The following is a 24581-nucleotide window of genomic DNA, read 5'->3' as shown; positions in this document are numbered from 1 at the left end:
ACATGATATTTTGAAAAAACATCTTCAATAACTTTTCATGGCGCTAAACCTAATAATTATACAATAACGATTGATAAAAGTATTTCTAGTCATTCTCCTTAAAATTCTCGATTATTAAAAACATCTTGGAAAAAATCTTTATTGCATATAAAAAACAACAATTAGTTAGTATAAAGCATATTTGTTAGTATACATACACTATTTTTTCATCCCAGCTTCATCACCTAAAACATAACAGCAAATCTCAAAACATTAACATCATCAAAACTAAACACTTAACCTTTTCTTCAATTAAAATTATACCTAAAGTTATCAAGGCTTATCCTTGTTTTCACTTAACTTAATTTCATTTAAAATAACAGATCATCAAAGCTTTCCTTGGATCTTTAAATTAATTTCATTTAAATTAAAATAAATTAACTTTATCTAAATATTCTGATCATCAAGGCTTCCCTTGGATCTTTAAATTAGTTTCAATTAAATTAAAATAAATTGACTTACTAAATATTCTGATCATCAAGGCTTCCCTTGGATCTTTAAATTAATTTCACTTAACTCAAAATAAATTAACTTTGTCCAAATATTCTGATCATCAAGGCTTCCCTTGGATCTTTAAATTAATTTCATTTAAATTAAAATAAATTAACTTTATCTAAATATTCTGATCATCAAGGCTTCCCTTGGATCTTTAAATTAGTTTCACTTAAATTAAAATAAATTGACTTTATCTAAATACTCTGATCATCAAGGCTTCCCTTGGATCTTTAAATTAATTTCACTTAACTCAAAATAAATTAACTTTGTTCAAATATTCTGATCATCAAGCTTCCCTTGGATCAAATAGAACATTTTTGTTCTCCCCTTGTAATTTAATCAGTGTCTAACGACCTCAAACGTCAATTCACTACCCAACCCTTAACAAAGACCCAGAATTAACAGAATTTTTTCAACAATTTAACCATTCTAATTAAGATAAACAGTGAAGAACTTCGGTTACTCATCCTTCTTTTGATCCCCCTCCTCATAGATGACCCAGGCTAAAACACTTAAACTTAGTGAGTCATAAAATAGTATCTAACGAACTACTCGCGTTCTAATTATACCTGAACCTTGTGGATCGGTTTACTATTCTCCAACACTTGATCACAAATCACAACCCCTAAGTAGGATTAGGTAGGTCAATCTTAGCTTAGAATTAGTCACGAGAAAGTACAAATCATTCTTGGGAATCGATATACGTTTTCTCCCCAACCCAACAATACGACCCAAGTTAAGCTAACCACAAAAAATTTTAAGAACTAACAGTATAAGACATTAGAAGTCACTTACCCAAATTTTGCATCCATCATCCTAAACCTTATGTCAAGAGACAATTTAGGAAACAAACAAAGAATCATAATACACAATTGTTTAATCAACGACGAAAAATACGACCTCGTAATCACATCACTCAGACAAACAATAGGATTACAACTCAGTTGATCACCCAGATTTATAGTGAACATCGGTTCCAACCATATTAGTGCATTATGTATTTACTGTAGAACTTTTTGATCCTCATTATCAGTACGCTTTTGCAGTAAATTTTTTTACATGAAAAGTTTTCTTTTTCAGTGTTACATTTTCTACAATCTCTGCTATTTTAAGTATCTTCTGCAAACGAAGCAACAACCTGCATTGATGACGTAAAAACGGAACGTGGGGTGATTTTAGAACAACATTATGGAACCAGATCTAAACTAGTATTTATCATTGGTTATTTTGATGATATTTTATCTCTATAAAATAATAAATACTTACCAATCATACTCCATCAAACTAACAACCCACTTATTTGTAAGTGTTGAAACTACTTGTAGTTTCAACACCAGAGCAGTTTGAATTAAACATAGAACACAGTTGTTCTCATTCTGGAACTAACTCGCATAAACCGTTGTACACTAGATCTATTGAGACTAGTAGATATAAGAGTAAGATTAATATTGGTATTAGACTAAGAAGTTGCACGAATCTATCCGGCCAAACGAGCAGACGGTGTACCTTATCTGAAATTACTCTATGAGTTATACACACACCAAATAGATTTTAAACAGAGATAAAAACATACTGAAATTTATCAAAAAGTAACAAAAAAATTATTACAAAGACAAAATTTTAATTCCCAACTAAATTCCCAATTTATCCCAGCCACAAAATTAAAAATCGGAACATATGTTTTAATTCCAAATTTCACAACACAAAAAGGAATTTCTAAAAAATTACAACCACTCCGAAAAAGATCCTATCAAATAATTGATAAACCCACTGATGTAACATACAAACTTACAGACTTAAACAAAGAAGAAATCGTTCAACATCGAAACAATCTTTAGTTATTACCCGAAAGAGTACGCCCTTCGAGAAGTTACTCAATTATACTCTTTTACAGGTCTTAAAATTATTCAAAATAGCTCAGAACAACATCAAAATCAAAGGACTGATATGTACCCCATCCAAAAACAATACAATAAAAGGACAAAGAACTTCCCAAACAAATATCAAAAAATTTAGACAACAAAAAAATCACTCAAACAGAAAGAAAAATCAAAAATTAAAAAAAAAAAATATATACCACAAGATCAAAAAGAAAACTCTCCACAAAGACAATCATCGCGACTTCGTAATCAGCCACGAAAAGATTACAAAACATTCATCCCGCAAGCTAAAATATAAAGAAAGTTGAATTTCAATACCAATTTGAATTAATTAACATCTTCACCTCTTGAAGATATTTTCATGGACCGAACATTTTCTCAAAAATCATGCTGGAAAGCACTTGAACAAACTAGTTCAATTTCAGCCAATAAGAACCTTTCCGAATCATCACCTTTTTTAAAACGGATTCTTTAGCCGACAAACAATCACCTTCAAGCTTATCTCTAACTATAACTTTAAGAACTCCAGGTCAAAAATAAGCAACCCGCTCAAGTTTGACAACTGAAATAAACAAAACCTCAAAATTACGACCCTCCCCTATCAACTAGAATAAAATTCAACAATATTGTCCCAGCTTAGACCTCGAAAAACCCTCAAGCAAAAATTTTAAATTAGCCTAAAGAACAAAAACGATATGATCATTTAGCCTAAAGTACAAATAAATCTCAAATACCCCCGATCATGCAATAAAAAGAATAAAACTAAAAGTCCCTTAATATCCCTCCAAACTTCCCCTCGCCAAAAATTGCGTAAGCCCAACCTACTTGTCAAAAAACCAACAAATCACCCGACCACACTCGAATTGCTTTGGCTATTTCTCCAAACTAACTACATCATTCGCTGACTAGCTAAACTAATAACATCATCAGAAATAATCCACGAAGTTTTTCCCCGTGGATTCTTTCCTGACGAATAAGGTAAGTACGAATTAAATAAATTAATCTAATAAATTTGAAACGAAACAAACCATTCTTAATAAATGTTTTTTCTTTTTCTTTAGTCTTCACAGGCACGATCATCAATCATCTACAAAAAAAACAAAAACGAAACAAAAAACAGAAAACTCCTTCTAGAATCATAAATTTAGATTACCCAATTACAAAAAATGAAGCAGTATAATTTACCCCCAAAACAGCTATAAACTGATACATGAACTCTTTCCCATATACAGTAAATATTCTTAAAATGAAAATAAATTGATAATTTCAACTCACCAAATAAAGCTGTGAAATTAATAACTTCAAAGTAGTAAATTAATAAATGTTGCCTATAAAAATAAAGCAGTACTAACATTTTCAAAGACGCTTCTATGTAGTTTTAAATATTCACTCGCCCACAATCCTATCCACAATCGCACAGCTCGCCCACGAAGAATTGCTTAAAATAATGAATTTAACTTTTAACTTTCACTGATAACAACTCTAACTAGCTTTAACACTTTTCAAACTTTCATTCAACCCGGTTGGAAAGGAATTATGTAATAATCCAAACTAACCAACGCAAGCCTACTAAACACCACAAACCACAACCTAACAGCATGACTAAGCAAAGAAAACGCACGGTACCCAAACCGGATTAAAACAAGCTTAGAACTGGATAAATTATTCTCCTAAAAATAACCGAACTAAACAAGAACGCTTTTGTGATAAAAATTAATACAAGATCATAACTAAAAACAAAAATAACAAAGATTTGTATATATAAATAATACAATGCAGTATATAGATTACATTTACATACAGCCCAAAGACGAGCAGCAAGGAGTTTGACAACCCAATCACACTCCAACTACGGAATGGCAAAATACACCCGATATGCTGCCTACAGTCACTACACTCAACGGATTTAAAGTACGACTTGGTATCGCAGCAAAAGAAATTCAAACCAGAAAAAAAGAATATGCTCGCAACCTCTAAAGAAAAACACCATCTTTCATCCTACACCACAATACAACATTGAAAAACTAAAATTCTCTAAACCCCGGTTGGGTGGAACCAGATCTAAACTAGTATTTATCATTGGTTCTTATTATGATATTTTATCTCTATAAAATATTAAATACTAACCAATCATACTCCATCAAACTAACAACACACTTATTTGTAAGTGTTAAAACTTCTTGTAGTTTCAACACCAGAACAATTTGAATTAAACTTAGATTACAGTTGTTCTCATTCTGGAACTAACTCGCATAAACCGGTGAACTTTAGATCTTTTGAGACTAGGGGATATAAGAGTAAGGTTAAGATTGGTATTAGACTAAGAATTTGCACAAATCTATCCGGCCAAAAATAAGATAGGGTGACGAGCAGACGGTGTACCTTATTTGAATTTACTCTATGATTTATAACCAAAAGGATATAAATCAATAATCCAGCTTCGGACATTGGAAGGTACGTAGTTTTGCTCAATGTTTGAAATAAGAAATACATCTGATGATTTACTGATTCCGAATTCATTTATCAATGATTCGGTATCATTTTGTACATTACCGCCAAAAATAGTGTCAAATTAGATATAAATTTTAAAGAAACTATACTTGTTATGCTCATTTGGTTATTTTTGACCCAGATTGACAAAAGTTTTGTCATATGTTTTTCGCTTAAACGAAAAGAGTTAACTTTGCAACTCCATCTTTGCAACTCAATCTTGAAAAAGTACACTTTTTCAAATAAGTGTAATTTTCCTGTAAGATGTGATCAAAAGATCTAAGCCAAAGATTCAAAATTAGGCATATTCGGTAATCATAGTCGAATAGGCTGCTTCGAAATTAGTTTATATAGAAAATTGACTAGAAAAATTGAATCAGAAATTGTATAAATAATTTTCAAATTCTTTTTCCATTTTACTGCAGATTTTCCTTTTTACGTTGGGAAGTTTTTGCTTACCAAAAAGGCGCTGAAAAACATTAGTTCGAAGATAGACTGAAGAATTTTTTTTTGACATTGGCTTTAATAGAATAATTGATTTGACCTATTTTATTGATTATTTGTTTTAGCTGATTTTGCGTAAACACAAAAAGAAACGAAAAAAAAACTCAAACACATCCCGGTTCAAAGATCACCCACATTTTTCAAAAGGTCAAAATTTTCGTTTTTGTATATGGCTAATAGGGAATCTTTTTAGAAAATTCAGTGGTTGAAAAACGTGGGCAGATTTAGTTTTTTCTGATCATCTCTGAGGCCTTTTCTGCAAACGTCACCCGCCGCCTTGCCCAGTGCTTAGAGACGTAGGTGCGAACCTTGGGGAGCGTTGCTTCGGCAAACGTGAGCCTTGGGGGATACCCGACATCTTTGTATTGCGCATGCCCCTCCTACCACTGGTCTAACCAGTGGCAGGTTTCCCATACGTCTATCGACACTTCGTACGGCTTCGTGTTCGGTGAAGGTCTATACTTGCATAGTCGTGTAAAAACCATTCTGTTTAAAGGAGTTTTAGGGACACTCTTCCCTCAAAGCGGTAGCTATGTTCTATAGTTACCGGCGATTGTTAAAGGATCTTAAGTTGCCGGTTAGTATGGACCCGAAATTTCAACCCACAAGTAGGGGAAAGAAAGCTGGCGATACGAGATTACTGCCCAAGTAGTGCATGAGCTATGCTCATCGGTCTAAGCCAAAGACCTCGGACTAAGCCAGAGACCTTTTAAGTTATCCCTGTGGGTATTCTATGATGACCATGGGCCAACGAGTGGGATTGAATAGGAGTGGTGCCCCTATAGGATCCAAGCTGGTCACGTAAGGTGGGATGTCGTATGCACTACACGCTCCCTTTAAGTGACCAGGTAGCAAGAGTGTCCAACTCCATCTCGGCATGGCTAGGATAAGCTACGGGACACGCACTGTGTGCGTCGGGGTCCGCTGAGATACTTTTGCATATATAAAAAACTATACCCGTTATGCTCATGTGGTTATTTTTGACCCAGATTGACAAAAGTTTTGTCATACGTTTTTCACTTAAACGAAAAGAGTTAACTTTGCAACTCCATCTTTGCAACTCAATTTTGAAAAAGTACACTTTTTCAAATTAGTGTAATTTTCCTGTAAGATGTGATCAAAAAATCTGAGCCAAAGAATCAAAATTAGGCATATTCGACAACCATAGTCGGATAGGCTGCTTCGAAATTTGTTTAGATAGAAAATTGACTAGTAAAACTAAAACAGAAATTGTATAAAAAATTTTCAAACTCTTTTTCCATTTTATTGCAGATTTTCCTTTTTACGTTTGGAAGTTTTTGTTTGCCAAAAAGGCGCTGAAAAACATTAGTTCAAAGATAGACTGGAAATTTAAAATTTTCGAATTTTTTTTTGACATTGGATTTTAATAGAATAATTGATTTGACCTACTTTATTGATTATTTGTTTTTGCTGATTTTGCGTAAAAACAAAAAGAAACGAAAGAAAAAACTCAAACACATCCCGGTACAAAAATCACCCACATTTTTCAAAAGGTCAAAATTTTCGTTTTTGTATATGGCTAAAAGGGAATTTTCTTTAGAAAATTCAGTGGTTGAAAAACGTGGGCAGATTTAGTTTTTTCTGATCATCTGAAAACAAAAACCAAAACTCTGACCGCACAGAAAAAAAAGCTTCATTGTCAATTTTGATCCTTCTGTGAAAAAACTGTGCCTGAAAAACTTAATAGATAAAACCTGTAAAGTAGATCTGAAACAGCTACTTAAATGAGAGCAAAATTTTATGTCCCTCAATTTTGAAAAGTTTTGGAAATTAAATTATCAAACAATTTATATTTAAAATGCAAAATAAAACTTCTGATAAAAAAGGGTTTTCAGTCAGCCAAGAATACAATTCACACAACTCTTTTACATGAGCCTATGAAAACATCGTATATCAATGAATTTCCATTTCAAAAACATTAAGTAAAAAGCATTATTTTCATACAAAAAAATTAGAAAAGTTTAAGGTTCATTTTATGTAATCTAAAACACACAAAACAGTGGCAGGTTTCCCATACGTCTATCGACACTTCGTACGGCTTCGTGTTCGGTGAAGGTATATACTTGCATAGTCGTGTAAAAACCATTCTGTTTAAAGGAGTTTTAGGGACACTCTTCCCTCAAAGCGGTAGCTATGTTCTATAGTTACCGGCGATTGTTAAAGGATCTTAAGTTGCCGGTTAGTATGGACCCGAAATTTCAACCCACAAGTAGGGGAAAGAAAGCTGGCGATACGAGATTACTGCCCAAGTAGTGCAAGTAGAGCTATGCTCATCGGTCTAAGCCAAAGACCTCGGACTAAGCCAGTGACCTTTTAAGTTATCCCTGTGGGTATTCTATGATGACCATGGACCAACGAGTGGGATTGAATAGGAGTGGTGCCCCTATAGGATCCAAGCTGGTCACGTAAGGTGGGATGTCGTATGCACTACACGCTCCCTTTAAGTGACCAGGTAGCAAGAGTGTCCAACTCCATCTCGGCATGGCTAGGATAAGCTACGGGACACGCACTGTGTGCGTCGGGGTCCGCTGAGATATTTTTGCATATATAAAAAACTATACCCGTTATGCTCATGTGGTTATTTTTGACCCAGATTGACAAAAGTTTTGTCATACGTTTTTCACTTAAACGAAAAGAGTTAACTTTGCAACTCCATCTTTGCAACTCAATTTTGAAAAAGTACACTTTTTCAAATTAGTGTAATTTTCCTGTAAGATGTGATCAAAAAATCTGAGCCAAAGAATCAAAATTAGGCATATTCGACAACCATAGTCGGATAGGCTGCTTCGAAATTTGTTTAGATAGAAAATTGACTAGTAAAACTAAAACACAAATTGTATAAAAAATTTTCAAACTCTTTTTCCATTTTATTGCAGATTTTCCTTTTACGTTTGGAAGTTTTTGTTTGCCAAAAAGGCGCTGAAAAACATTAGTTCAAAGATAGACTGGAAATTGAAAATTTTCGAACTTTTTTTGAAATTGGATTTTAATAGAATAATTGATTTGACCTACTTTATTGATTATTTGTTTTTGCTGATTTTGCGTAAAAACAAAAAGAAACGAAAGAAAAAACTCAAACACATCCCGGTACAAAAATCACCCACATTTTTCAAAAGGTCAAAATTTTCGTTTTTGTATATGGCTAAAAGGGAATTTTCTTTAGAAAATTCAGTGGTTGAAAAACGTGGGCAGATTTAGTTTTTTCTGATCATCTGAAAACAAAAACCAAAACTCTGACCGCACAGAAAAAAAAGCTTCATTGTCAATTTTGATCCTTCTGTGAAAAAACTGTGCCTGAAAAACTTAATAGATAAAACCTGTAAAGTAGATCTGAAACAGCTACTTAAATGAGAGCAAAATTTTATGTCCCTCAATTTTGAAAAGTTTTGGAAATTAAATTATCAAACAATTTATATTTAAAATGCAAAATAAAACTTCTGATAAAAAAGGGTTTTCAGTCAGCCAAGAATACAATTCACACAACTCTTTTACATGAGCCTATGAAAACATCGTATATCAATGAATTTCCATTTCAAAAACATTAAGTAAAAAGCATTATTTTCATACAAAAAAATTAGAAAAGTTTAAGGTTCATTTTATGTAATCTAAAACACACAAAACTGTTTTAAATTACATAAAATCAACCTCTTAAACCCTTCTATTTTCGTTTGTATGGAAAATCAGTTGATCAGTTAATATTTAAAAAAAGAAATTGATTGTTAAACGATGTTTTTCATAGACTCATTTAATGGAAACGTGTGATATTTTTTTCTATGGAGGTCAACGCGAAAGCTTTTTTCGACCATTTTTTAAACAAACAATCTTTACTGATTAGCAAGGCAAGTTTGATCGGACAAAGCAAAGGATTTACCTTGATTTTTTTCAAGTTTATTTTTTAATTTTTGGGTTGTTTTTTGGATTCAATTGCAGGATAAAAATTGATTCTTCTATACATAATCAAGTAGCAAGGAAAACCAAAATGATCAGTAAAGGATTAGGTATGATAACCGAGTTCTCGTTTTATCTGCATGCCATCTTCTGAGTAAGGAAATTGCGGGTCCTCTTAGCGGCAATCTTCATATGAACGAGAAGAAAAATCAAAATGATGCAGTTAACAACAGGGAAGAGCCGTGACAGACCAATGAACCCAACTTCGATTGTTTGACATCGATACAATTGATAAGTCCTGTCATATACTTCATCGCTTTTACCCGGTATGTAGTCAACCCGGTAATGGAAATCAATATCACCAAAATCTAAATATCAATTTAAAAACTATGAGTATTACGAGGTTGATAATGGGATTGATAGGATTGGAAACACTGGTAATCGAAAAAATCAAAAAAATATCAGATGTAACAAAGCAAAATCATCTTGTTGCTTTCCCATTAGGCAATATTAAAAATCTGTATAAATGACCATGTGTTTTAAGATTAGCACACGAATATTTAGATGATGCATTTTTACAGATAAAATTAAGTTTTATTGTTTTTGTTTCACTGAGCCTAAGTTTCTGGCGTTTTCACTTCGTTTTTTTTCCGTGCCAGCTCTTCCAATTTTCTTCTCACGAAGGGAAAAAAGCAGACCTCCTTGTGACCACATATTAGTACATAGGGAACCAAAAACTTCAAAAATTTGAACAAGTTTTCTGCAAAAAAAAAGTTTTCGAATTGGCTTATTTGACTTTGACTGTCGCATTTGCTGAACTTCTATTATTTCATTCAGTTGTTTTTTTACACCAAGCCAAAAAAACGACCCTAATTCGACAAAAAAAAACATTTAATTGCGACTACGGTCGGAAAATTCTGCGCCACTTGAACACTAACCTCCACTTGAACACTAACCGCCACTTGAACACTAACCGGCGCTTTATTAAATGCTCTCTGAGAGTTTTTCACACTGTTTCCTTTCAATACATCATACAATTGGACCTCTTCAGAGTAACTGCTTGTTTTTATTTTTTTTAAATGTTTCATTCTTTGTCTCAAAGACTCGGGGAATGTTTTTTTTTGTTCCGACTCTTTTCCGAGAAAATGACGGAATAATTGGGCCCGATGGCTTATTTTCTCCAGACGAATTTCATGGTCAACTGGCAGTTTTTCTAAGGTATTTTATATCATTCCAAATTAATTGTTGTTTTGAGTTCAAATCAAAACAAGACTGCTCGTATCAGGGCAAAATCATCCCCCACACGCCATATAAAGTACAAAAGGATAGATTTTGCTACTTGTAACAAATCAGTTATGGCAAATGAGCTTCGTTAAACCAATTTGGAACGATTTCTAAGACGGATTAACTCTCCGCTTCGCTTACGCGTTAATAGCGCGAAATATATCGCGCGTTAATTGTCCCAAATTGGCCAAAATGGCAATCTGCAAACCCCCATAACTTTACGAAAAATTATCACAGGTGAAATATCTTTTCAAATTTGAGCTCAGGACAACAATACCTTTCGAATGATATATAAAAATTCCTTCAAAAATGGCTAGTTAAAAAGTCGAAATTTGTCTGAAGAAAAAAAACCCACCCCGAGCACAAATATTCCGTTACTTTCGTATCGAAAGTCGGAACAAAAAGAACATTAGCTTCGAAGTAACTTTTAAGAATTTTTTTCGTGTTCCTCTCATTACATTATGCAAAAACGACCCTAAATAGCAACAAGACTGCTCGTATCAGGGCTACAAAAGTGAGAGCAGAGAGTTGACTCCTCTTGTTAATCGATTAAAATATAAGCAATTTAATTTATTGTTCCGACTTTCGATGCGAAAGTAACGGAATATTTGTGCTCGGGGTGGTTTTTTTTTCTTCAGGCAAATTTCGACTTTTTAACTAGCCATTTTTGACGGAATTTTTTATATCATTCAAAAGGTATTGTTGTCCTGAGCTTAAATTTGAAAAGATATTTCACCAGTGATCATTTTTCGTAAAGTTATGAGGGTTTAAAGATTGCCATTTTGGCCCTTTTGACCAATTTGGGACAATTAACGCGCGATATAATTCGCGCTATTAACGCGTAAGCGGAGATTTAATCCGTCTTATAAATCGTTCCAAATTGGTTGAACGAAGCTTATTTGCCATTATTGATGTGTTACAAGGAACGAAAACTATCTTTTTGTACTTTATATGGCGTGTGGGATGATGATTTTCATACAAAATTTCAAATTTTAGAAAAAAAATTTTTCATTTTATTTTATTTCATATAATGTTTTTATGTTATTACTGCTGCTCCATAAACCTTCAAAAGCAGTCGGAACACTCAGGGCTTTGCCCTGATACGAGCAGTCGTGTTATTATTAATTCACAATTGATGAAATCAATCACGTTGTTTTGAACAAATGCATTAGGAAAAGGAACTCTTTTTCCTACTGCATTTTAGTGTTCGTTTAAAAAAAATGACTTTTTGAAATCTGAAACAAAATTCAAATGGATGACAATTTGAACAAATGCCCCCATGGAACCATTCCATGGAACCATGCATGGTGCGACGTATGGTTGCACATTTTGGTCAAGCCGGGAAGCGCTTTGCCGTGATACCAGCAGTTTTTTTTTCAACTTACTTTTGCATAACATCATTGTTTTTTATCAGAGTGTGACTTTGTTTCGTTTAAACCACTTCTACGTCTCCTGTAAAGGTTTAGTGTCCAGTTTGTTCTTGAACATATTCTAACAAGACTACTCCTAAATCAGGGCAAATATAGTATTCCTATAGTGCTGCAAGTATAGTGCCAACTAAAACTTCGATAAGGAACATTTAATTGATATCATAGGCCACATAGATTTAAAGTTTGCTTTTTTAAGCAGAATTGCCGATCCAAGATGTCAAACATCTCTCAAATCTGAGAAATGCCTTCTGTGAGCTTCGATTGACTATGAGAAGAATTACACCTACAATTCAAAATATAGCTGGAAAGGTGATGAATTTTAAATAGTGAGTTTTTGTATCCCATTTTACACTTTTTACTACAAAACGAAGTGAAACTCGAGAAGCGAATGCAAGTGAACGCGAAGTGAATGCGTTAAAATGAGATACTTTTTCAGTTGCAAAAATCAATTAGATTTTTAGCAATTTTGGCTATCAGTTCAAAAAAAAAGGTCATCAAAAATTGATACGTCATCGAAATATGAAAAAATTATTTTAAAAAGCTTAATCACAGCCCCTTTATGAAAAAAATTTTTGCGATAAAAATTCCTCGACATGATCTGAAACTAAAATGTTTATAGATTGTCAAATCAAAACTAATAAAATAGATTATTTTTCTTAGAGTATTTGTTGTATATTATAATTTGCAAAAAGCTTGTCAAAACTAGCGGGGATCTGCTTAATGACCTTCATACTCGGCACCTTTCAGCATTTTTAACATAATTTAGGAAGTTGCAATTATCAAAACAACGCGCTATAATTTTGGTTGCCGTTGCAACAGCCCACCTTGTATCCAGTTTCATGCAAGTGGAGCCATGTAAAAGACAATTATGGTTTATAGGCTGTTTTTTGATGAACTTTTTGCGGTATGTTGCGCCTATAAATAAATTGCTCCAGGTTTTTTTTGTTATTGCTTTTTCGGATCTCAAAAAAAAGGAGATCTCAATTTTTCAGAATCAATATCTATATCAGAATTTTTAACGTTTGAACCGAAAATTTTATTATGAAAGCTACACTTTTTTCCGTGTTTTTTTTCCAATTAATATTTGAGTAATTCATTTCTCAAGCATTTTTGTTGGCAAAAACTTTCAGTTATTGAAATAAATTAAAGGAGCTTATGTAGCAAATTAAGCTATTTAGTCGATGGACTCTAAATGACATCAACAAAAATTAAAAGTAAAACTCATAAGCCTACAAACAAGCAAAATCTTCAAGGGAAATACAAAGTTTCAAATAGTGTTTTAATTTCGAAACTGAGTAGTGATTACACTTATTTTCTTTATGCGAAAGTAGCGGTGATGACTAATATGATATTAGACTTTAAAAGTATGCAGAAAACTGACGCTGCTCGGTAGACAAAAAAATGCCTATAATACTTTTTCATATTATGGACCAAATGCTTGTCATAAAATTCCATGAAATTCCATAGACTAAAAAAAGTATAAAATGAAGATCAAAAGCTTTTTTTTTTCATACAATGAAAACAAATAGGTGTTTTTTGTTTATATAAACTATTTATAACAGTTTAAAACTTTGTTTTGCTTATATAAACTCATCTAAAACTCCCTTTGAAAAAATTTCTGAAAAACAATTTCAGTGCAAAAAACGCTTACCTTACAATGAGAATTAAAAAGAAATCGTATGATTGAAGTTTTTTTCCAAAGCAATTTTCATTGATAAGAATTTTTTCGGTTGGAGGTCAACTCGGTCAGTGACAAGACAAGAATTGGATCTTTTTAACTATTCCCCCCTCCTAATTCGATTTTCAGAAAATCAATTTTGGCTGCCTCATTTCCAATAGCTTAGAAAAGTTTTCAGAAAAAATTATTTAATTACAGCTTTTTATGTTTTTATTTATAATTAGTGAGTAATACAAATACGAACGCTCGAAAAAAAAAACAATTAATTTTGACATTTTTGAAATGCATGATTCATACAGAAAAAATTCTTTAAAAATTAATACACGAATATGGGGCAGGAGTAGTTAAAAAAAGGTCCACCAAAAGGGAGAGTATTAGTTAACAAGATCCAAATGATCACTTTGATCATATTTTGTTATTATTCTTGGTTATTTTGCAGTTTTTCAACTTTTTTTTTGGCACCAATGGTTCTGTTGGCCACATAATTTCAGGCAAGGCAAAGATTAATAAGTGCCACTATTTCATTAATGCAGCACACATCATTTGCTATTACTGTCTTGAAAGCTCGTTATATTTAATTTACTCAATACTTACCATGAAAATAACAAAAACAAAAGTCATTAGTCACACAGACAATTTCAGCTAAGATTCTGCAACCTTCACAGTAGAAAAAGTGTAGACTAAAATTTTCTCCTTTTTCGGGTCATTTTTCTTAGTTTTTTTCCTATATGCAGAACAATTTTGCGTTATATACTTATTTAGCAAGAATAAACATTTTGCTCCAATGTATGAAATGTTTTCCCCTCAAATAGCCGTGAAATGGTTTTTCTTAGCACATGGAAGGATTCAAACACAAAGCCATAAAGCCAAGAAAAAGTCAAACGAAGCTTTATAAATACGGTTTCTAGTGATTTCAATAGATTTCACAGTGAAACAGATTTTTGTGTTTTACAAAAAGTTCCTCCCATATCAACCAGCCGAATGCTCAATTCAAGCACTCTCGTTTTTAAAGTCAAGGCGAAAATGAAAGTTTGTTCCGCGAAAGATGTCTACCTACCCTCTGTTGACGCACTGATAGCCCCAACAGTCTTCCGAATTTGTAGCTGCACGACTAGATTTGCCAGTGACAGGGGTACAAAAATTGCTCCATAAGCAACACTGATAAAGCCAAACACTCGAGCCAGAATTTGCATTCTAATCTCGGCTCGCGTTGCTTGTCTTTTAGTTGTGTTTATTTGCTTGTTTTCATTTTCTTTTCTTTTCACAAACAACAGCACTTTTAGGTAGGCGACTCCCGAGAAAACGAAAGCCCCAATATGAATAACTGTAACCAAGGTGATCCGAATGAAAAATTTTTCCGAGATACAGTGCTAGTTTTTGACAGATATGAAATACTTCAAGTTGTCTACAATTCCTAGATCAAAAACTCGCGTTACCTCTTCTAATTTTCAGCAATAATCTAGGACTTCGTCTTTGTAGATCGGATAAAATAGCAATTTCGATCTTTCAAAACACAGGAAACCGTAGTGTGTTTTCACCTTCGTTATAAGGCATTTTTTTTTAGTTTTAGTGCATTTGAATTTTTTCCCTGGGCTCCCCAAAATTTTTCGATCGAAAGCAGATGATAAATAACGTAACCCGGGTTAACCTCCATAGACCAAAAATGCTAATCATGCAATTTGAAGAACCAAAATTATGAAAATGGCTAGTCATACAAATATAAATTTTGCTAAATTGGTGTAAGCTATTTTTCAAGGAACTTCTCTCTTGTTTCTGCATAAAAGTCGGTGTATTGTACTAAATGAAAACTAAAAAATTTTGTCAAAAAAACTAATCATACAATTTCCATATATGAAATTTTTTGACTAGCATTTTTTCAATTTCGAAAACAAAATTTTTTCAAAAAGTAATTTTGAAAATGCCAACATTTTTGTTTTTCTTTTTCAACCGAAAATCAAAATTTGTACTAAAACAAACATTTTCCAAAACAAATATTTTTTTTGCGTGCAAAATTTTATGGTTTGTGTGCTGGAAACACGAAAAACGGGATTTTTCTCCGTTTCTTCTGATAACTTTTTCCAAAAACGCTAAAAGCTCCTATTATTTTTGTATGGCATGCTTATGTATGTCTTGATCAAAATTTGATCATTCAAAAATCCAAATTGAAAACAATCATCTTTATCAAAAACTGGATGCTTTTGGTATATTATTTCTATAAGTTTTTGATTTGTATATATTCAGGTCGTTTCAATGCATTGTAAATGCGAGACGGTCAAACCATTGGTGACTCTGGTTTATGTCACTTGTGTTCGGTCAGAAACACATCCCTCAAATTTTGTGAAGTTAGTTTCTAAAAAATTGAAACTAATTACATTTTTTTAAATGGAAAAATGCTTTTCGTACAATTTCCATTGAAGAAAAATCTCTGATCATAGACTTATCACGCAATTTTCTGTACTTATTGAATACATGAAAAGTGTGTGAGCTGCGTTTTTCTATATATGAAAGTTGCATGATTAGCTTTTTCGGTCAACCCGAGATGCAAATTGCTTCATTTTCTTTTCTTTTGAACTTCAAAATGTAATTTTAAATTTGGTTGATTTGGCAATTTGTATGAAGTTTGGCTTAGGTTCAACCTGAAAAAATAAAAACTAACATTGCGAGACCAAACTGTGCATTGGATAGGCGCACAGTTTTGTGCCTGTATAATCCTGGATTCCGGGGACAAATCTTAAAAGATGTTCAAATTTTGTTGAAACGATCAAAGAGAATAAAAGAACAAAAGAAGAACAAAGGGAGCGTTCTCGTTGCGGAATCCACTCACAATTCAAAAAAAAAACATACTGACCTTGTAATGAAGTAAAATTTTTTCTGGTTGAATCTAACCACTTCTGGTTGAATCTAAAGCTTTCTGGCTGAATCTAAAACTTAACTCGCTTGTATATGAATTTCTGAGAGGAAAATTCTTTGAGCTAGAATACTTTTTTTCGTATTTGGGTATTGTTAAAAAGAACATCACACAAAGTAAGTCACAATTTGACATTAAAACAATTTGGGTTTCCATGAACAAGCTAATTTGAAGTATTTTTACGTCACAAATACTGTACGGTGTTTTTTCCAGCTTTCGAGAAAATTCTCCGTCATCGTCCTTTAAAAAATGTACCGTTTTAAATCTAACCTACTGAAATTTAGAAAATGATTCTTTCAAATTCACTTTCATTCACTTCAAAATCATAAATTGATACTTAACATATACATACCTTGATACTTAACATCCTAATAGTTTGACTTTTGTAAATTATTTAATACTTCAGTCTTCGAAATTGAGCAAACAATTATCCGGAAAAAACAGAATCAGCTATTGTTGAAGCCTAGAATTACAAGAATATATGATTCTGAAATTAAGCAACTTCAAAAATTTCAGCTACCAAAAAACTGAATCGAGATATGATAAAATTATTAAATCTCATGAAAATTTGTTAGGGCTTTGCTGGGACATCGAAATGAATCAATCTGTCACCTTGTTTTAGAAACAAGTGACCACCGTTATTGTTTGCTACTTAGCAGTATTTTTTAACTGATTATTTTGTAGATCAGATGAGAAAAAAACTTCAGTGCAGGTTTTTGGCCAGCTGACATGATTTGGTTTGGGCCCAATACGAGGTAATCAGGTCTAGTCACTGGCAATTTAAATCATAATAAATGATTACACTCGCATCAAAATGATATATAAACGAAATTTTTAAAATCTAAACATTTATTAAAGCATTTTTGTTAAGAGACTCAGAGACGTTTGATGACGCCCAGAGGCTCAGTAACGTTTGTAAACCGACCATCAGAGACGTTTGAAAACTGACGATCAGAGACTGCCTCACTCTGCGAGATAGTTGCTACCAATTTCAAAAACTAGTCTACAAATTTGGGAGCCTGATAGCAATTTCGTTTTGGTTATTTTTCTTGCTTATTATCTTTGCTTCTTTATTATTTCATCCAAAAAGCAGCTGAATCAAATAAACTTTGCTTGAAGCTGTGAAAATTCATGGTAGGATGGGTGTGAAAATTTCATTTATTAGTTTATTCACAACAAATAGCTCAGCCATTAAAAGTCACTTTCCGAGTCGAGGTTTGTACTTCATGTTTCATCATTCAAGAAGGCAAACAAATTCAGTGCTTGAATGAAACAGATACTGACACGATTTTGGGGTTTGGTTCGAGCTTGATAAAATTTCAAAAACAGTCGAAACAACTTTCAAATATTTAGCGCTAAGTTGAACCGTTGAGCAGTGATACTAATGGTCACGGAAGTACATATATCAGAAGTTGCTGAGAACATAAACTAAATCAAATTAGGGAACCTTTAAGAAAAGCTAATTTAAACTTCCATGGAGATTGCTCTAATATTTTGAGATCTAGGAAATCCCATGGTTACTCAAAAACAATTTTACAGAAAAAAAATTAATTTAAATTGTTAGTTCAGGTCTGAGTTTTGAATCCAATCTGAAGATGTCAATCCTTTGCAGCCGGATAAACAAGTAGTATTGTATCGTGTCCCGGATCCTAGGGGGGGAGGGTCCTTCCAAAGGGGGGGGGGGGTCCTCACGTAAAGCAAAATCCTAGGAAAGGGGTCCTTAATTTTTTGGAGGACCCCTATCCTAGGATTTTGTAAATAATCGCAAGTTCCCACCCCTAAAGTAAAAGACCCACTCCTTAGGATCTTGTTAAGCTGAGCTCAACAACCGGGACGCGATACAATAATTCCTTCTAATTCCTTTTAAAGCGGTCCCTTTTCCCGCGATAATTAAAATTAATCGTCCTAATTCCTGAACTTTTCTTTTTCGTCCTAGCTTCCTGTGGATATCATTTCCTGGCCTTCTTTCTTTTCGTCAAAGATTTGTCATGCTATTAAAGTTTGTTAATGAAAACGAGCCTAAGGATTTCACACCTTTGTTTGAATTAACACTTGGTTTGCGTCAACTAGTTTATTTGCCAGAAGCTATTTATGTAAAAAGAGTGATTGAGCTCAATACGTGTATTTTATTAGTTGTAAATTGGTAAAAACCAAAACATATACAAGTCGAAGTATAAAAAGGACGAACAGTAAAAATCATCTAAAAATATATGTTTCAGACTTTAATGTTTATTGTTTTGGTTTTCCTTGCGCTGTTTTTTAGGTGGTCGTTCTTCTGAAGCTTCAGATAAAATAAATGGGTTATTTATAGGGGGACGTTCACGGACTCGGCTACTAGAAGCTTCTTCTTCTTGCAGCTCTGTTTCTGAGTAGGGCCGCTGTAAAAATCCCCAATCTGGAAGTTGAAAATCGGGAGAACTGTTATCAGTATCATTGTATGAGTTGGCCCACTTGGTGTCCATGTAAAAGTCTTCTAGAAAAGCATTTTCTTCAGCGGCTTTATGGCCAAAGGGCACTGTCGAAATTCCGTCGAAAAGTAGAAAACATTTTGAGTCGAATGGTGATAATGCAAGTTTGTTTTGTTTCACTGTCATATTGGTGTGACCTTTCGAAACTATATTATAGTTGTACACTCTCATTGTCTTTCCAGTGAATAATGTGTCCCTGAAGGTTTGGTGGACCAATTCTCTCTGTGCACTCCGTTTAACTCCTTTGGCACTTAATTTTTGAGTGCCTTCTAAACAGAAGCAAAGTTTTTATTCTTTTATACAACGCAGGGGATAGTATTATTTCACTTCAGCAACTCAATTTTTACGGAACAAAATTTCATTCATTTTACCAAAAAAGAGCAGAAGACTCTAAACTATGATTAAAAAAGAGGAAAAGAGAGGGAATATGTTGTCAGATAAATCAACGTTTAGGCAACATTGTATAATGTTGCCTAAATCAGCTAAATGTCCATAGTTTAATGCAAAAAACTAAGGGGGTAGGGGGTTGGTGGTGGTAATTTTGTTCTGTAAAAGGTAGGAATGGGGGTGGAAGGGTGGCCTAATTTTTATTTACCATTAAGGACGACCGAATATACTTTCGGTTTTAGGGCGATGAATTCTCTGATCGGCTTCCCACCAGTCTCGTCTTTGAACTTCAGCACAACTTTCTTGTTGATATCCTCGAACAAGAAATGGTCCTCATCGTAAATTGAAAAGTCGAAATCAGCTTTTATTTTTTCCAAGTCTCGGTAATTGTCATCAGTTTTTATGGCATAAATAAAACTATCCGTGTCGGAGTAAAGGAGTTCCAAGTTTAGATTTGGTTTCATTTTTAGTAATAAAACTGAAACATGAAACGTTTGGCGAGGTCTAGGATGGTTGCACCAACCATCATAGGTTTGTCCCACAATATTTTTCTTACTGAAAAGCTGATTGTGGCTAATTGATCGTCAATGATTTGAAAGCTTTTCCTTGTGCTCAGAGCTGTTTTTTGTAAAAGTTCTCTCTCATTCCTTACAATCTCCAGCTTCTTTCTTCCTAACTTAGACTCCATTGTCTTACCGAAAGCTGAATTAACAATTAGCTTGTAGAAGTTCTCCTGGAATTTTTTTACCGCGGCTTTCCGTAGGCGGGTGTTGAGGTCGACAAAGGCTGCCATCCAGTAACTTTGGCGGAACTGAAGAACTTTTCCTAGGTGGGTTATTTCCATTCCCAGCTCATGGTACAATTTTAGGGTTAGGTAGTGCAAAACATAACCTTCTTTAGGATGCAAGGTCTGTAGAAGCTTTGGCACTTTTGGCAGTGTGGTGATTCCCAATTTTCCCAACATGTCGACTTGCTCGTTGCTCATTGCACCGATGTCCACTACTTCACGAGAGGGGGCAAGGGGGTAATCAGCAAAGAAGTCGTGAAGCTCTTCGGGTATGGTTAAATTGACTTCAACTATATAACCCCACTCTGAGGTTTCGCTGGTGAGCAGTATGTCTGCCAGACTTTTTTCAACTATTGAAAAATCGTTTAGGGGCAAAGGGCAGTGTTTCATTATCCCCCCGTACAAAATGTTTGCATCAATGTTGAGGATGTAGCTTGATGGTTTTGAATGCGAAAAATTGTCGAGGTCTTTATTGTTTGCTTTGTAAAATCGGCGCGCGTAAACCGACGACATGCCTCCTCGTATCATTCGCTGCACAAGGCCCAGATGTTTACGGTCCGTTAAGAGTTTCAGTTTGGGCTTACAAACTTTTAGAAAGGCGTCCCCGGAAAAGATACTTGCCGTGAAGTAACAGGCGCAATCCAGCCCGTATGTTTGATAGCAAACTTCACGAAAAGCTTCGAAAACGGAAGCAAGCAATAGCACATCTGTAGTCAAGTACAAGTCGTGGTAATCACCAAGTGAGCCACACTTCAGTTCGGTGAAAACTTTAAAGGCATGATTGTACTCGCTTCTTGAAACACTCACATCCCCTCCTGTTAGACTATTTTTCCACATTGCTCGTGGGGGAAGGCGAGTTTCTCGGAATTTTTCGAATGAGTTGAAGTATTTCTGTTTCAACATACTGACTTTTTCAGGTGAGTGGCCGAGTTTTTCAAAATAGTTCTCCAGCAGAAAAAACTTTTCGTTGGGCAAATTATCGACAAGTTTTGCCAACGATGCTAGCATGAACCTATACGAATCGATGAATCTCAAATTTTCGTAGAGTTTTTTGATTTTTCCGTTTTTTTCCGTGTACGTTTTTATATATACTGAGATTGTCAAGGAAATATATTTTTCTTTAGATGCGGGTATTACGGAAAAAGTGTTTTCCGAATCGCTTTTTGCCAGCGCTTTGATTCTAAAGTGTAAATCATAATTTGACAAATTATGAGCTACCACTGGAATGTAATTTGTTGTTTTCCTATTAACGTTACACTCATTGTGTGCCCAACCCAGGAACTTGTTGGTGTAATGGCAAGGATCAAGTACCACTTGATCATTGTCGGAAAAATCATTCTCACATATCCAACAAATTGTAGCATCTTCCCGTTCCTGGTCTGTTATACCAGTGAAAGTGTAATATTTCCTTTTTTCTACGTAAATTTGTCTCGCTGATGATTCAAGGGAGCTAATTAGCTCTTCCATCACATTCGGTCCTCTTTTGAGCTCAAACTTTAACAGGTCTTTTTTCCCAAATTCGATTACTGCTAACGCGTAGCCGCACGGTTGATGGATTTCAATTGTTTGCGTGCTAGATTTCGTGGTTTAGGTATACTGGTAAGAGCAGTGACTCCAAATCAAAGTAGATTACTGTGGGTACGTACCAACGAGCTGTTAAGTTTTTGATTTTGTGGTCATCTTTTCCCGGCTTGGGCATTGTTATGACGACATCTTTGTCTTGGTAGCACAGTTCTTGATGTCTTCTCAGAGTTTCGAATGAAGCGCATGTGTGGAAACATTTGCGGCAAATCTCAGATTGAAATCGGTGCACTTTGTGCCGCACAAACTCGACCAGTTTCTGGAGATCACTTATCAACACACAGTGATATTTTGATCCATCTGTCAGCAGCAACAAGTCCTCAATCAGGCTAGTGGTGAATCTGCTCGATACTCTTATGGGCAACAATTTGCCATCGTTGTACCTGAACACAAAAATAATTTTTTTACCTAGGTTTGGAATGAAATAAACAGGGTGTTTGAATAGGTGAAGAACATTAATGAAGGAATTTTGAGATTTTTAGAAGGCAATCAGAATTTGCTTACCGGAAGACGTTGATTTGACAATTGTTCAACTTTTCAAATCTGTCCATATCCATCAGACCCATTGGCATTTCGTATTCACCATTGATTTTCACAATTCTTTCTTTGTCGAGATCGTAGGTGAGACTTTGTTTTTCTCCAGCCACCGTCTAGATGTGGGGTAGAGGGCCGGCTCATTCACATTGTGATATGCGGCAACAAAGCAGTAGAGAAAGCAACGGTCATCATCTTTAGTGTTGATATTTGTGAGCAGAGTAGATGCTGCGCTGAGTGCATCAGGTAGCTCGAGGTAGGATCCTGCTCTTATTGGTGAGAAGGCCGCGAAACTGATATGCAATTTTTCAATTCTGTCAATAATCCATCCGCTACCAAGAGAAGAGAACGAATTGACTGGTTGACCATATGTTCAATCAGTTCCAAGAATTGATCCCCAGCTATTGCCTCGAATTACACTGTCAATGTATTAGTGTTCAGAAACAGCATGGTCCTTTCGAAGTTTCCACTGTCCCCGTCTTGCACAGTGGGAATTTTGATCATTCCCACTTCCACGTAGAATTGCACCTTGTTCGGACCCTCTTTGACCCTTTCCAGTATGAGAGCATCTATTTCCTCCTTAATTTGCATCTTGACTTGAAGCAAATCCATTTCTTTTTCACCAACTTTGAGATCGTATCGACGCAATTTGCCTCTGAACGCGCTTTCCGTTGGGGCAGCGGAAGACGTCGTCTCAATGACATCCCAAACTGGCAATGCGTGCTTCTTCAGCAAGTGTTGTCCATAGCTTTGTGAGAAATATTGTATGGCAATAGATACAATGACTATTGGAAGTCATGTCGTGTACCAGCTCGACGTGCTCTCGGGCTTCCGACAAACTCTCGAATGATTCGAGACACTCATCGCAAACAGTTTGAGGAGGAGGCGGAGGAAGGATCTTGTGAATTTTTTGCTCATGTCTTCTCAAGTTTCTTTTAGAGCTCAGTATTTTTCCGCGCTGCTGACAAGGAACAGGTGTCGCGATAGAAGTAGAGTTCGGCATTATTTGTTGAAGTTACTGAAGTAATTCAGGAAAATTTCAACAAGTAAAACTGGTTATGAAAAAGCAAAAGCGAGATGTGACTAGCACTAAAAACGTTGCTGGTAAGGGCAAGTAGAAGCCATTAACGAGAGTTATACTTCGCCGTCTTGACAATAAGTACTTTCCTTTCCAAAAACAGGGTTTATTACAGCTTTAAGCTCTAGATGTCTCATCACTCTGTACAAGTGCAAGGGTTTTTGTTTATTAAAAACTGATTCATTTACAGCCTCAAACTTTTGCTGTTAATTTTAAGGGTTAGCGATAAATTTTTTAAGTTTTGGCATTTTTTAGGGGACTGGTTTAGACTTTCAATAAACATTTCAGCACTAAATTACAAAATTTAAAGCTTAGAATGATTCAAATAGAGCCTAAAACATTTTCTGACTAATTTTAACTGTGAAACAGTAATTTCCTAATGATTTCAAGCCCACTTCTTGGTTTGCGTATATAGGTATAATAAAAAGTAGAAACATGAGATAAAAGTATTCAGAAAGTAAAGCCCTCAACTATCTAATTAAGTTGAAATAAAATTAAGTTAAACTAAAAAAATGAAAATTTTGCAAATTTGATACCTTGATAGTTACCGATGCATGATAAGCATAGATTGTCATTTGAATGTGTAAAAGATATCGGAATCAAAGTTTTCTTCATGTCATTCAGTGTCCCGTGAAACATTTCATATCATGTCCTTCGAAATATTGAGGCATGGCCGTTTGGTTTAAGGGGCAATACTGCAAACTCATAAGGTGTGTTTTGAATGAGATTATATATTTTGTGATTGTATTTAGTATTGTGAATAAATTCTAATATAGGGATTTCTATAGGTTGGATAAATTCATGTGGGATAAGGAAGGGTCTGGATTCTTCGGCATTAAAGGTCATCGTGATGGGACAAAATATATACATTTGTGTTATTGGGTCATAATTGCGGAGGATGCCGTGGAGGTTAGTATCTTTGATGCAATAGGTGAAATTTAGAAAAAATGGTGAAGTGTACTTCGAGTTAAGAAACTGAAAACGATGGTGTGGTTGTCTTGATGGAGTATGTAGATCAAAATGATTTTGTATGAAGCGATAGTATATATATATATATATATATATATATATATATATATATATATATATATATGTGAGTTTGTTTAGTGCGTAACATAATGTCGTGTGA

General features: G+C 34.4%; 1 protein-coding gene across 1 annotated transcript in view; it reads right to left on the bottom strand.

Moving 5' to 3' along the window:
• Positions 1-9400: 9400 nt before the first annotated feature.
• LOC134851741 (uncharacterized) overlaps positions 9401-24581 on the bottom strand; it is a gene marked incomplete in the record, with an annotated part of 63127 nt that continues 47946 nt past the window's right edge. Inside the window, 3 exon segments of the mRNA XM_063867959.1 lie at positions 9401-9685; positions 14767-15079; positions 16801-16857. Coding sequence (XP_063724029.1) covers positions 9450-9685; positions 14767-15079; positions 16801-16857 — 606 coding nt within the window.

The sequence above is a fragment of the Symsagittifera roscoffensis genome, chromosome 7, assembly GCF_963678635.1.
Source record: "Symsagittifera roscoffensis chromosome 7, txSymRosc1.1, whole genome shotgun sequence".
Lineage (NCBI taxonomy): Eukaryota > Metazoa > Xenacoelomorpha > Acoela > Convolutidae > Symsagittifera > Symsagittifera roscoffensis.
This window is presented reverse-complemented; position numbering and strand designations above follow the sequence as displayed.